Source organism: Eretmochelys imbricata, chromosome 16, assembly GCF_965152235.1.
Source record: "Eretmochelys imbricata isolate rEreImb1 chromosome 16, rEreImb1.hap1, whole genome shotgun sequence".
In the NCBI taxonomy this organism is placed as follows: domain Eukaryota; kingdom Metazoa; phylum Chordata; order Testudines; family Cheloniidae; genus Eretmochelys; species Eretmochelys imbricata.
In genome coordinates, this window is record NC_135587.1 from 8,908,914 (window position 1) to 8,922,969 (window position 14,056).

The 14,056-nt window shown below is 47.3% G+C and overlaps 1 protein-coding gene across 1 annotated transcript in view; it reads left to right on the top strand.

The window, feature by feature from the left end:
- The window catches only part of CACNA1B (calcium voltage-gated channel subunit alpha1 B), a 475,550-nt gene that overhangs the window by 168,816 nt on the left and 292,678 nt on the right, over window positions 1-14,056 (top strand). Inside the window, exon 4 of the mRNA XM_077835554.1 lies at window positions 13,448-13,539. Within this exon, the coding sequence (XP_077691680.1) occupies window positions 13,448-13,539 (92 nt within the window). The remainder of the gene's footprint in view (window positions 1-13,447; window positions 13,540-14,056) is intronic.

Below are 14,056 nucleotides of genomic sequence, written 5' to 3' on the forward strand. Positions count from 1 at the left end.
ACTCTGCTGGCTCAGGTCAGCACTACTGACCGGGCTGTTAAAAGTATGGTTGGCAGCACAGTGGGGCTAAGGCAGGCTCCCTACCTGGCTCTGCACGGCTCTTGGGAAGCAGCTGGCATGTCCCTCTGGCTCTAGGCAGAGGGGTGGCTATGGGGGAAAACCGCAGCCAATGGGAGGTGCGGGGGCAGTGCCTGTGGGTGGGAGCAGTGCGCAGAGCCACCTGGCTGCCCCTGCGCCTAGGGGTCGCAGGGATATACCGACCGCTTCCCGGGAGCTGCCCAGAGCCCACACCCCTCATCCCCTCCTGTACCCCAACCTCATGCCTCAGTCCCACACCCAAACACCCTCCTGGTGCTCGTACCCCCTCCCGTGCTTCAACCCCTTGCCCCAGCCCTGAGCCCCCTCCCACACCCAAACTGCCTCCCAGACTCCATGCCCCAGCCCCCTCCCTCAACCCAGAGCCCCCTCCCACACCCTAAACCCCTCATTTGTGGCCCCACCCTGAAACCGGCACCCCAGCCCAGTGTCTGTACCCCCTCTCATACCCCAATTCCCTGCCACAGCCCAGAGCCCCTTCCCACACTCCGAACCCCTCAGCCCCAGTTCGGAGCCCCCTCCTGCGTATCAAACCCCTCATCCCCAGACCCACCCCACAGCCCGCACCCCCAGCCAGAGCCCTCCTTCCCTGCACCTCAACCCCCAGCCCAGAGCCCCGTCTTGCACCCCAAACCCCTAAAACCTGGCCCCAACCCAGCCAGAGTCCTCAGCCAGAGTCCAGCCCCCAGCCAGAGTCCTCAGCCCCTCCTGCACCCCAACCCTCTGCCCCGGCCCAGTGAAAATGAGCGAGTGAGCAAGGGTGTGGGAGAGCGAGCGACGGAGGGAGGGGAGATGGAGTGAGTAGGGGGCGGGGCCTTAGAGAAGGGGGGGGCAGGGGCGGGGCATGGGTGTTCCATTTTCTGCTATTAGAAAGTTGGCAATCCTACGCCTGCCTCATTGATGGCTTTGTGATGAGGCATGATAGAAGGTAGCTGGTCTCTACAAAGAGCCAGAGAGGTAGCTGCAGCAGAATGTAGACGGCTGCAGGAGAGTTTGAGATGCCAGGGGAATGACTCCAGCCAGGTAGGGCTAGGGGTGGCCTGCTAAAAGCAGGGAAGGGAGTTGGACTGTGTCCACTTCATTTGGGGACTCTAAGTTTCGCTTGCAACTTTGGTATTAATAAACCTGGACCCTCAGGAGTCAAGTTCCTGGGTCTTCTCTATCTTAACCGAGTGAAGAGCACACCTTTCCCTCCCCCACCCCCACCCCCAGTGTACACGTGCCCTCTGCTATCTGGTTCCACATCCATCCTCTTTCCAGTAATGGGAGAGGCAACCCCTCAAGGCTGAGATGAGGACCTGCAACTGTGCTGCATGCATGAGGTTCCACCAAGGATCCAGGGATCCGTAACTGGGTCTGGGGTGGAACTTGAGATGTGTGACAGTGGCTCTCTGGGGCCATGGCCCCTCACTTCTCTCCCCTCACATACCCCAGGAACAAATAGCTGTGTCTCCCTTTGCAATGCTAATGTAGCGAAGTGGAGGGTGACCTACTTTCTGGCTAGATCCAAATGCAGGATGGTGCTTGTTTTCCCAGTGCAAAGTCAGGAAAACGTGGCCGGCCAAGCTTCTCTGCGAGCTTGCTTCATGTTCAGTGGGAGGAAAAGTCCCCTTTGCTGTTTTGTGGGTTCTGGCTATTAGTCCTGTCTTACCTAGCGTCAAACAAGGCAAGATCACAAGACACATGATTGCACCAACATGTGCCCATGCTCCTGGGGAGCAGCCCTGTCCCCTGGCTCTCTGCAGCCTGCAAAAGCTCAGCTGGATTTAAAAATAGCATGGCTCACGATTCTTCTGGCTCTCATTATAAGAATGGGAGGGTGTGTGGGGATCCCCCCCACAAGGAGCAAAATCTGATCCAGAAATCATGCTCAGGAGATTGGCTTTCGGTAGCTCATTTTGGGATTTTGAAGCCTGATGTCTCTACATTGTGACCGTTCCTTTTGTGGGGCAGTCCTTGTGGCTTATTTTAGGAAGGTGCCAAACACCAGCCTGGGATTTTCATGGGGTCCCCAGGTCAGATGAGCTCCGTTAATTCCTAGAGATCAGTCCATAGGGATTGATGTATGCCATGGGTGACTTTCTGCCCTGCTTCTGTGCCTCCAAGAATGTGTCTCTGCATTTTATTTGCTGATGCAGATTAATGAGGCAATGAGGAGAGAGGTTTACATTATATATCGAGGCCAAGTATCTTTGTACTGATGCCTGGTGTTTAATATATATAACCAGGGCTTGAGAAACCCACCCAGGATGTGTAGGAACTTGGAGCGAGTGGGGTGGCTGGGGTCAGGGAGCAGAACAGCTTCTTCCCCTGAATGCTTCTGTTTCCCTTCATCACTTTGCTTCTCTGTGCTTCTCTCTGCCCGTCCTTTGTCTATTTCATTTGTAAACTTAGAGCAGGGATTGTCTCTCTGACCTCGATTGGGGCACTGAGGTGCTAGTGTCATGCAAATAATAAATACCAACGAAGAGTGCTAATGGTTATCTACCTTTAAATCGCACTGGGGTGGCTTTGGTCGTAGGGTGGGCTTTGGGGGCCTGGCCGCAGAGTTATTTTTCATGTGGGTTAGCAGGCTTAGTCATGAAGCTAATAAGTATTGGGGAACTGTTTCACACCTTCTATATAATATTGTAATCCCATGTTGGTGGGGGCAAATTGTTGTTGTCCTGCTTGGCAATGGCTCTGCCATGGACAGGGGTTAAATAAAATTAGAGCTAAGGCTCTTTGGGCCGGCAGAGGAAGGAATGGCTAGAAAAGCACTGTGCAGAAGTCTGGCTGGATGATTGGATTCCTTTGTGTCAGCCATCCAACAAAGAGCAGGCAAGCTGGGTGCTCACATGTATGTCCGAGGGTTACTAAGGTCGATGGTTAGGGAAGTTAATTGGGGATTGGTCTTGCTGTGAGCAGGGGGTTGGACTAGATGACCTCCTGAGGTCCCTTCTAGCCCTGATATTCTATGATTCTATGATAAGTCTCTCATCTGTGGGTTAGAGGACTCCATGTTAAACTGGCCATGCTATAAATTATACGGTAGTGATTAGCATTCCTAATCTATTTGTCTGCCCGAATTTGGTGTCAGCTGCTTGCCTTCAGCAGCCAAGATAAAGCTCACACTCCATGAAATCAAATTGACTAGAAGAGGGCATCTTTCCAGATGGTGCAGTCAGTGCTCTCCTGGAAATCTGTGACATAGCTGGAAGAACAAGAATGTAAGGGGGAGAGAGAGACTGACAGCGATGCCATAGTGGTCGTTCGAGTTTGGAGGCAAGCCAGCCTTGCAGATGTGAGCAAAACCACTGCCACCATCCTGACATCCAGTTCAAGAGCTCATGCACTAGCCTTTCACCACCACTGACCTGCCTTTGGATCTGTTCTTGGGTCACAAGTGGGGGAAAAATAGTTTGATCTCATCCAATATCCTGTTAGTCCACATCCACCAGTTAATCCGCCAGGATTTGGTGGCAGAGGTGGTGTATGACTCAGCAGTCTCTTCTCAAGTAAGGTCCAAGTGTGGGATAACCGGAGTTAAATATATCTGTGTCTACATGGACTGTGATTGTGGTGATGAGATCTTGCTCTTGGGAACATCACTGGGTCTCTGCAGGGATCAGGAAGGCAAGAATTGCTACACCCCCTGGGGAAGAGTCACATTACATGTTGGTTCAGCTGCATTTTGGAAGGCTTTCGTCTTCCTCGGAAGCATCAGGAATACGCCACTACTGGAAACAGGATAAATGGTTTGATGACTAGAATGGCAGTTCTGGTGTTTCTAAGTCGAGAGTAGCAGGAATTGTTCCAGGTCAGCACTGAGGTGAAGTAGCAAGGCTGTGGACCTGACTTTGTCCCAATGTCATAAAGCAGAAGTAACTACACTGAAGCCAATGGGATTATACTCATGTAATAGTGTATGATGTGAGATGAGAATCGGACCGCGTGTGCAGTAACCCTTGCATAGCACCTCACCGCATGTTATGCCTAGGTCAAATGAGTAGTATGAATTCTTCATTTTCACGAGCATCAGATTCTCATTGACTTTCAGGGTGCCCTGAAAGGCGTGTTTGCCAGGCTTTTCTGGAGTAGGTGGGTATCGCGCTCTCGCACAAATGACTAGTACATAGGTGCATACATGCCCTTCCTCTTGATATTTCCCATTGAGTGCTGCTCGTTCTGTGGAAACATGTGCTAAACTTTCATATCAAAATGAGAAAGCAAGTGACAATTACTTGGTCTTGCTTGAAATCGGGCAGATTCCCCTGAAAAGTTCTGACGCAGCACGTGAGTGGAACTGTTCAGGAATCTGCTGCCACGGGGCTGAGGTTGGAGTGAGCTTAGATCGATTTATGGTGTGGGGTAGACGCTAGAGCTGCTCTGTGTTTCCGAATAAAGATCTCTAAGTCCAAACTCCGCTGTTTGTGGGACGGTTGATTACACTAAAATTCAGCCAGCTGCTAGTATTCACAAACCTTGAAAGTCTCATCAACTTGTATCAGAAAAGTGCTACTCACTATGTTTCTGTTCAGTTGTCCAATCAGGGAGCAGAAGCAGTGCCATGTGATGAGAGCTGGTTGGAAAATTGTAAATACTTTCCGTGAAAAGGTTAGGAAAAAAACAAAAATATTTTTTTTATTTTCTACAACTTCTGCTGATTTAAAAAAAAAAAGGTTTTGATGAAAAACTACACACCAGTTTGCAAAGACTGATTATATTTTTTGGCAGGGTGCAGGAGAGTTTCCTAGAAAAATCAGAAAATGTTGCAAAAAACATTTTCTTGTTAAAAACGGGCTGTTTTTCATTTAAAAATTTGTTTTGGAATGAAAAGATTTCAACCGGTCCTACATTTGATCAGTAATAATAATTAATCACTGGCCGAGGCCCCTTTATGCTCAGCTGTGTACCAGCATGAATAAATGACAGTGCCTACTTCAGAGCTTACAGTCTAAATGGAGAAGACAAGACATAACTGGTGGATGAAACAAACAAGCAGGTCGGGGTAGGGGACAGAGGGTGACAAAAAATGATAGACTAATGATGCACACAGCCTATCAGGAGCAGTAAACGCAACTTACCATCTGCCTAGCTGCTGTCAGGTTTCGGTTTCCTGTATGTATTATGGCAGAGGTGAGTTCCAAGGAGGGTCAGGGTGGTGACTTTACAGATGTGCACAAAACGGCTTTTCCAAGCAGAAGGGGCAACATGGGAGAAAGTGTGAAGGTGCTTGGGGTAGAAGCACCGAACTGGACAATTGAGGCTGGTGTTGAAGAGCGAATAGATACAATGAATGGGTCGTGAACCACTCAGAGTCTGGAAATTCGTTATCCAAGCTAGTCAGCCAGTTCTTGCGAAGAACGAATACAACTGACAGCAGTCAGGCGTGACTTGCAAATGAGTCATAGACCAACAAAGTGGCCTGCATGTGCCAAACACTTACTATTCAAACAGCTGTAGCAGAAGAATTGTGGAACTCTGTGATATTGCATTGATTTCAGTGTCCAAGCAGGAGATGGAGGTCTCTGGAGCTTAGATGACTTGGTATGGATCTAGAAAGTCTGGGTCCAAAACTTGGTTCTACTGTTTTGTTATAAGGTCTTGGGCAAGTTGCTATATTCCATTTCCCCACAAATAATATGGGGATAATACGCATACCTATCTTTGAAAAGGGATCTGAGACCAAGAAGAAAATGCCGCATGGAGATTATTGGTATTTATTAGGACAGATGTCACCACATGGGGCTATTACACATAATCTTAAAAGTTCTTTTTCTTATTGTGTGAGCATCATACAGTCTTTGAAAAACTGCTGTCTTGTTGATTAGGTTTGTGATGGAGTTTCTTCGGAGGGAAGCTGTGGCAAGCATCAAGAGAGCTGTCTCTCCGCCTTAATCTCTCTACCTTGAGTCAATTCTTGAGCCGGAGGTGCTCCCTGGGAACTGGATACTGGTGTCTGGGCTGTGGTCGCTGAAAGAGGGGTTTTTCTACACAACATTTGGACTCACCTCTGTTCTAGGAGTGGTGTATATAGTGTAAATAAACCAGTTACATTAAAAAAAATACCCTGCATCTATGCCACTGATTTCTCCTCTGATGGGAAACAGCTGCAAGGCCCTGACATCTGACGGTGCTCTGAAGAGGGGCGATGCTGTGGTTATTTACCAATCTCAGTGGTTTCAGCTGCTGTTTGACATGACTCTTCACCCCCCCCCACCCCTCCACACACACACACACACACACACACACACACACACACACACACACTTCTAGACTAAAGCTGCTGAATTTCTCACAACTCTAGTTACAATTCTCATGCAGAGATCTCTCCGCAGTCCCCTCCATTGCAACTTATCTCATTATGAACGGTGACCAGGGTTTAGGCTGAAAAAAACAGGCCAAATCATCTGCAGTTTGGTGTTCTTCTAACCCTGAGCCTCAGTGATTATTCTCTGCTGAACCAGGACCCACAGTGTCATTTAAGCAGAGGCATCCACAGAAAGCTCCTTATCTAGGATCATTATTCCTGGCACTTAAGTCAGAAAGTCTCCCTGTGTTCAGTTCCCTTTTTCCTCTCCTCCATCCACCTATGGAGAGAGAGCAGAAAGCCTTTGTCATCTGTTCCTCACGGGATCATGTGAAAAAGATGAACTAAGTCTGCTAAAAGGCTTGAAAGCCAGGATGAACGCAAGATAGCAGCTGTTCTGAAGAAGAGGGTTAGCTTTTTCCAACCCTCCTTGCCTCAGGCTTTACAGATCCAGAGGCTCAGTTTGAATAAATTTTCTGGCCTTTTCTTGTGACTGTCTTTGATCAGCGTTTCAGTAAGAAGATTCACAATCATGTCTCCATGAAATCCCTGGCATCAGGTGACAATGTGTCTCTCGCTGTACTAGTACAGTAAAAATACTGAGTCCCCCGGAAATGAAAACAGACAATTATTTACCCTGAGTTTTTTCTTTTTCCCCTTTACATCATTTTATAACCAGAGGAATAAGCTTTTTTACATATTATCCCAGGGACCACTGGAACAGAAGATGTCACATATTTCTCATAAATGGGCCTTGGTCTCTGAGGACAGAAATTGGCCAGAGAGCACTTTCATGGAGGGACATAAGATGGGAAGTTTAGTTTAGCCAAGTGATAGTACAATGGGATAACATAGTGCAATGCTATTGGGCAGTGGGGGAATAATGCACTCCATTTTCATCTTTGGACACCTTTGTTACAAGCCTACATTAACTCATGAAAAAAGAGTCTGGTCTCTCACTCAGCCTGCTCACACAATTCACGATTCGACAGCAGAACTCACTGCAACAAGATGCTATTCCAGTCAAGAGTGTAGTGGGATTTTTCAAGAGCACTAGACATTTATATGGATAACAAGAATATCCAGGATTCAATAGGAAATATTTTAAAAATAAAGTAGCTTTGGAAGGAATGCAGATCTCATGCTCAGGGCATAAGTCAACTTCTGACTACTGGGGTTGAGAGGGAGGAGCCTTTCCTGGGGGAAGGTTGTCCCATCACTGCCTGGGTCTGTTGCATGTTCCTCTGAAGCAGCTGGTACTGGCAGGCCACTGTCGGAGACAGGCTTTTGCGCTAGATGGTCTGGTATAATTGCGGATCCCAAGGGTTTTTCTTGACTCAAGCAGTTCTTGATCTACTCAGGTAGTTCCAAAAAGCTCCAACATTCTGCAGGAGCCGCAGTGAGGGGGAAGATGCAGCCTAGCACACAGCTGTGGGGGTAAATCTGTTGCCACACGTGCCTCTCAATAAAATGAGGTTTCTCTCTGGAAAGCAGAGTCCGTATTGTTTCAGCAAGACTTTGTGCTGTAGCTTCATTGTCAGTCTCTAATCATCACACTTGTGTACAAGTCCCTTCCTGACACAACTGCTCAGCTTCCAGTCTCTTCCAATCCCGCTGGTTTCCCAGTCCTCCAGAGAGTCCTCCAGCGGGGAAGTCAAGACCTACTATTTCTAAAGCAAAAATCAAGCAGAAACCACCCACCCCAAATCTACAAATCATCAAGTTGTCCTTATAACTCATCAAGAAGCATGAAAAGGTACAGCCCCAATTTTTTCCCTTGTTGCTAAGTCGCCTCTTAAACTTCTTTCCCTCTATTTTTATTCTCACTGTCAATTTCCTCCTCCAGCTCTGGCTCTTCAGTTACTTGCTCTTTGTTCTCACTTGTTACGCGTGCAGACAGGAAAGCTTCCGCAGGATTTTCAAGTCATGCTTGTCATCTGGCTTGTTTGATCTCTCCCTTTCTCCCCCATTTTTAATAATCCTTCTTGCTCCAGCACAGCCCACAACGGGTTCTGAGGGTTTACAGCTTGAGTTCAGGGAATGGGGCGGGGGGGAGCGCGGGGGAGAAAGACAGCCCTTGTGCAAATTTTATGAAGTTAGCAGAAGCCTTCGGTTAATTACATCCTTCCCTTCATTGAGGATTGGTATTATTCTCCATGTAGAACTGCAAAACAGCACAGTGGCAGAACTGGCCATACAGGAGCTGTAGATTATCATGCAATTATGTGGGAGAAATGACGTTATTGCAGAATATTCGGAAAAGTGCCTTACAGGAATTGTATTGTCACACACTGGGGTAGGGCAAATGGTTATTAACAACACAGGGGAGGTGAGTGGCTGAGATCCTTGACTAAAGGGGGCGCAGGGAGCGGGGGTAGCTGTAAATTAGGGAGTTTTTATTAACTTCAAACCTCTTCAGAACATGTCAGGGGAATGAAGAGCCGCCTCTGAGCAGAGACAGCCGGCGCTGTCACTGGGGCACTTATTGGCACCATGGCGCTAATTGACTCTCCTGCATCCACTCCCAGTCTCTCTCCAATAAGTTTGAAAGCAAACTGTGAGAGCACAGGGGCTACTCCTCTCAGCCTGTAGCAGGCAGGAAAAGGCCTGGGTCAGGGCGACATGAGTCCATGTGAAAGCCACGGGAGGCCGCAGGCACGGCCAAGGCAGACGTTTAAGGCTTGAAGTGCGTGGCGCTGCCAGGCTGCAAAGGTTTGACACGTGAGCACTGGCATGGTGGGGGAGGGGAGGAAAAGGCGAATGGCAGTGTGAGCACGAAAGCTTCAAATTCGATGCCCCTGAATGCGATAGCTATTGGTTTAAATGATCTTCGGGAGCTTGGGCTCGAATGACAGCCCCTCACAATATGTTCTCATTCTTTTCTGGTTGCTCCAGTTCGTTGGTGCTTGGGAAGATGTAGGGCTAGTCATACTGGCCAGAGACAGCTGTAACGTGGCTTGGTGCCCCCAGCTCACTTCGTTCAGCCCCTGCTAGGCCCGGACGGGGCTCTCACCCTGCTTTGCCAAGGCATTCGGATCCTGACTTTAGCACTTCCTGCTGCTTGAGTCCTGGGCTCCCCAGTGTATTGCATGCCGGGGCTACACTGAAAACTTCCGCAGGCATAGCTTTGTCAAGCGGGGGTGTGATTTTGCTGACGTAGCTGTAGACAGTTACACAGCAGAAAAGTCCCTGTGTTTGGTTTAGCTTATTTCGTTTGGGGAACTTGTATAAGCTATACTGACAAAAGCACTCTTTTGCCTGTAGCAGCTGCATCGACACCAGGAGGGTTAGCCAATCTAGCCATACCAGCAACCGCTTTCTGGTATAGACAAGGCCCCAGTCCTGGTCTGCCAAACACTTGATGATTCCTGTCTGAGGCTTTTTTACAGCTTTCCCCGACCTAAAGCATCCACTATGCTATTACAACTGCTGGAATCTCTCACAGCTTTGGTAATACATCTTAATGCCTACTTGCGACAACCTCTGCTAGCCAAGTCCTTTGGACAGAGTGTAAATTGTGCTTCATTGCTTAGCGGGTTTGTGATCTGGGCACATGTCCAGGGATGGACTAAAATGAGCCTCGCTTTCAACAGAACCATAGACGAGGGTTGTTGGAAATAACATCCTGGGCTGTCTTGTCAACTCTTTGGTTGCGTAGGAACCTCTCCTGCTTGAGCCTAGCTTTGAGTCCCTTTAATATTTGAGGCCAATGTAGCTCACTAGGCAGAGAGTTGCATTGTCAAGAATTCCCCCCCCCCCTTTAATTGCTTTCCTAAGGCAGATTTGAACCCAGCTCTCCAGTGGCAAAGGGCAGTGCATGAACACATCATGAGCACATCTGCAGGACATTGGGCCAGACGGCTTTACTGACCTCTGTGGACGAGGATATTTTTTCCATCTGGGAAGGAGACAATGGCAGCAGTGATGGCTGCATGGGCAGGAGGCAAGAATGGCTAAAAATGGCCTGGGTCTGTGCAACTGGATAACATGGTTTTGGTAATTAAATATTCATGGTAAATAGGCTCCATGGCCTGTGATGGGATGTTAGATGGGGTGGGATCTGAGTTACCCAGGGAAGAATTTTCTGTAGTATCTGGCTGGTGAGTCTTGCGCATATGCTCAGGGTTTAGCTGATCGCCATGTTTGGGTCTGGAAGGAATTTTCCTCCAGGGCAGATTGGAAGAGGCCCTGGAGGTTTTTCGCCTTCCTCTGTAGCATGGGGCACGGGTCACTTGCTGGAGGATTCTCTGCTCCTTGAAGTCTTTAAACCATGATTTGAGGACTTCAATAGCTCAGACATAGGTGAGAGATTTTTCGCAGGAGTGGGTGGGTGAAATTCTGTGGCCTGCGTTGTGCAGGAGATCAGTCTAGATGATCATAATGGTCCCTTCTGACCTAAATATCTATGAAAAAAACATTGGCTCTTGTAGACTCCATTGGCAGGGCTAGTTCATCCGCACCTTCTTTTTTGTTCCTTCTGTTAAAATAGCCGCACAACGATCCTATCAAAACTTAACGGATGTTGCTTACAGTGACTTTAAAGGGAGCGATCAATAGGGAGTAGGTGAGGTGCTTTTCCCTTCTGAGCTGTTTTCTGTAGTTGACATGTGTTACAGGGGATCTTCCTTCCCCAGATCTTAACATTTTCATTGTCGAAACCCCAAAGGAAGAGCTGCAGTAATTACTCTTGTCATTGAGGGGACACTGAGTGTCTAAGTTGGCTGGAAACCAGGGGTTCCAATTTCCTTGCTCCGGGAAGATTGCATTCCTGATGCCTTTTGGATCCTATGCCCTCTTTTCTTCCCTTGCTGCTGGAGTGAAATGTGGTGCACTCAGGATAGCCTGAAACTGTGATGCCTTTTTGTTGTCTGTGTGTGATGCCTTTTAGTGTCTATGAATTGTCTGCCTGCCAAGATGGCAGCCATTTTGTTCTCAGAGTTATTGCAGACTGTTACAGGGTAGATACTCACACCATGCTCTTTCACGGAGATTTTACTTTTTTTTTCTTGTTGTTTTCCTTTCTCTAAAGTAGGGTGTTTTGGACCAAACTTACATTTACACATGCATAGAGTAAACACTGTACACTGTTGTGTACAGGAACTGCTTTAGTTCAAAGAAACCATCAGCATTATGGAGTCTCTAATAAAGTGTCTCACACTATAGCCTTGTTAGGGGCTAATTTATGGTGTGACAAAGGGATGTGTTCCCCTATCATCTCACTGGGAAATGGAAAAAGGAGCCATCTTTCTTTAGTTGGAGGTTGGCCAACTGCCCCATTCCCCAATAAGACCTTGGGTAGGAAAAAAGGGGGGCAATGAAATTTTCTTGGAATATTTTCACCCCTCACTGAATTTTCAAAAAGAAAAGGAGTACCTGTGGCACCTTAGAGACTAACCAATTTATTTGAGCATAAGCTTTCGTGAGCTACAGCTCACTTCATTGGATGCATACTGTGGAAAGTATAGAAGATCTTTTTATACACACAAAGCATGAAAAAATGGGTGTTTACCACTACAAAAGGTTTTCCGTCCCCCCCACCCCACTCTCCTGCTGGTAATAGCTTATCTAAAGTGATCACTCTCTTTACAATGTGTATGATAATCAAATTGGGCCATTTCCAGCACAAATCCAGGTTTTCTCCCCCCTCCCCCCCACACAAACCCACTCTCCTGTTGGTAATAGCTTATCTAAAGTGATCACTCTCCTTACAACGTGTATGATAATCAAGGTGGGCCATTTCCAGCACAAATCCAGGTTTTCTCCCCCCCCCCACACACAAACTCACTCTCCTGTTGGGGGGGAGGGGAGAAAACCTGGATTTGTGCTGGAAATGGCCCAACTTGATTATCATACACGTTGTAAGGAGAGTGATCACTTTAGATAGGCTATTACCAGCAGGAGAGTGGGGTGGGGGGACAGAAAACCTTTTGTAGTGGTAAACACCCATTTTTTCATGCTTTGTGTGTATAAAAAGATCGTCTATACTTTCCACAGTATGCATCCGATGAAGTGAGCTGTAGCTCACGAAAGCTCATGCTCAAATAAATTGGTTAGTCTCTAAGGTGCCACAAGTCCTCCTTTTCTTTTTGCGAATACAGAGTAACACGGCTGTTACTCTGAAACCTGTCACTGAATTTTGAAATTCGATTGAAATTTCAGAATTTGAAAAATTTCAACCAACTCTGTAGTTGGTTCCACCTGGAGTTAGTGCAGTAGGTAGAGATAGACATCAGCTGAAGATGTAATTGGCCTGCAGATTTCTGGACACTGGGGGCCAGTTTTCAAAAGAGCCATATTACATGCACATTTCGTATTAGGTGCACGATAGGAGCCGAGCTCTTGAAAATATGACCCCAACTGTGAGTACTGAGCAAATTTCAAAATGTCATCAACATTCTGAATTTGGAGGGGATTTTCGGTGGGATGGGGAGTGGGTGAGGAAAATTTAGAATTGTTTTTCATAATTCCTCTAGTCTCCAATTGATCCAAACAATTATGGAGGTGGTTGAAATTTTTCATACTTGGAAATTTGCAAAATTCAAGGTTGTGTGCTGTGTGAATTCCTCCCCACACTCAGGATCTTGTGGGGTGGCTCAGCAATCTCCTAAAGAGCAAGGCAGGCAACTCCAGAAGGCTAAGTTAATAATTTTGAACTCATGTAACTGAAGGAGGTAAAATTGTTCAAGATTAAGTGGAAAACATCAAAATCAGATAAAACAAAAAGTATTTGTGTGTCTGTGTACATGGGACATTCTACGCTACTGGATGGAATCAGAACTGCTCAACCGTGTGTCATAGGCTCTATATTGCAGAGAGCTAATGAAGATTTTCCTTTAGCTCGAGTAGCAGGGATATGTAACTTAGGAGCAGGCAGATATGCATTGTATGTTTTCACTGGCTACTGAATGCAGTGTAATGACCACCGTGAAGTCCTAGGTGGCCTGAATTTGTTATCATGCTTCATTTATTTGTATTTTGAAAAACTCACATTTAATTCAATTTCTCTCTCTCTCTCTTTCTCGCCTTTCCCCACCCCTGCCCCTTTTTGTCTTAAATCAGGATTCTAGCCACCGCTGGGACTGATTTTGACCTACGGACCCTGCGAGCTGTTCGGGTATTGAGACCTTTGAAGTTGGTGTCAGGAATTCCAAGTGAGTGTAATGAGAACCATTGCAACATCATTGTCAGAGAGGCCCCCTGGCCTTTGGGGTCTGTGTCCTCTGATCTATATAATCTTCCCCCTGCTTCCTATCGCACTGGGGTGCCCTTGCTTTCCACGCCTGAGATCCTGATTTTCCATTGCTCTGTGTTGTGGGTCAGCTTTTACACCTATGCAAAGGGCGTGCAAAGTGCTCCCTACTAGGCCCCAGGATTGGAACTTCACAGATTTGGTTCTTGAGACGTCTTCACTCTGGGACTTGATCTGTACTCCAAGCACTGCCAGATGCCAAGTTTGCCAACCTTCTGGCCCCTCGAATTGGCTCGAATTGGCTCGAATTCCCAAGGGAGATCTTTAGCTGGAGCTAGGGCAGTTAACACCAAATGTGGCTCTGGCCTCCCATGTTACTCAGCCTGTAAGTAACACCAGGTAAGGGCAGGGGAGATAAAGGGAGAGTACCTCTAATCAAGTTTTCACCATAGGCAACGTGATACTTTTATCGTTTGAGT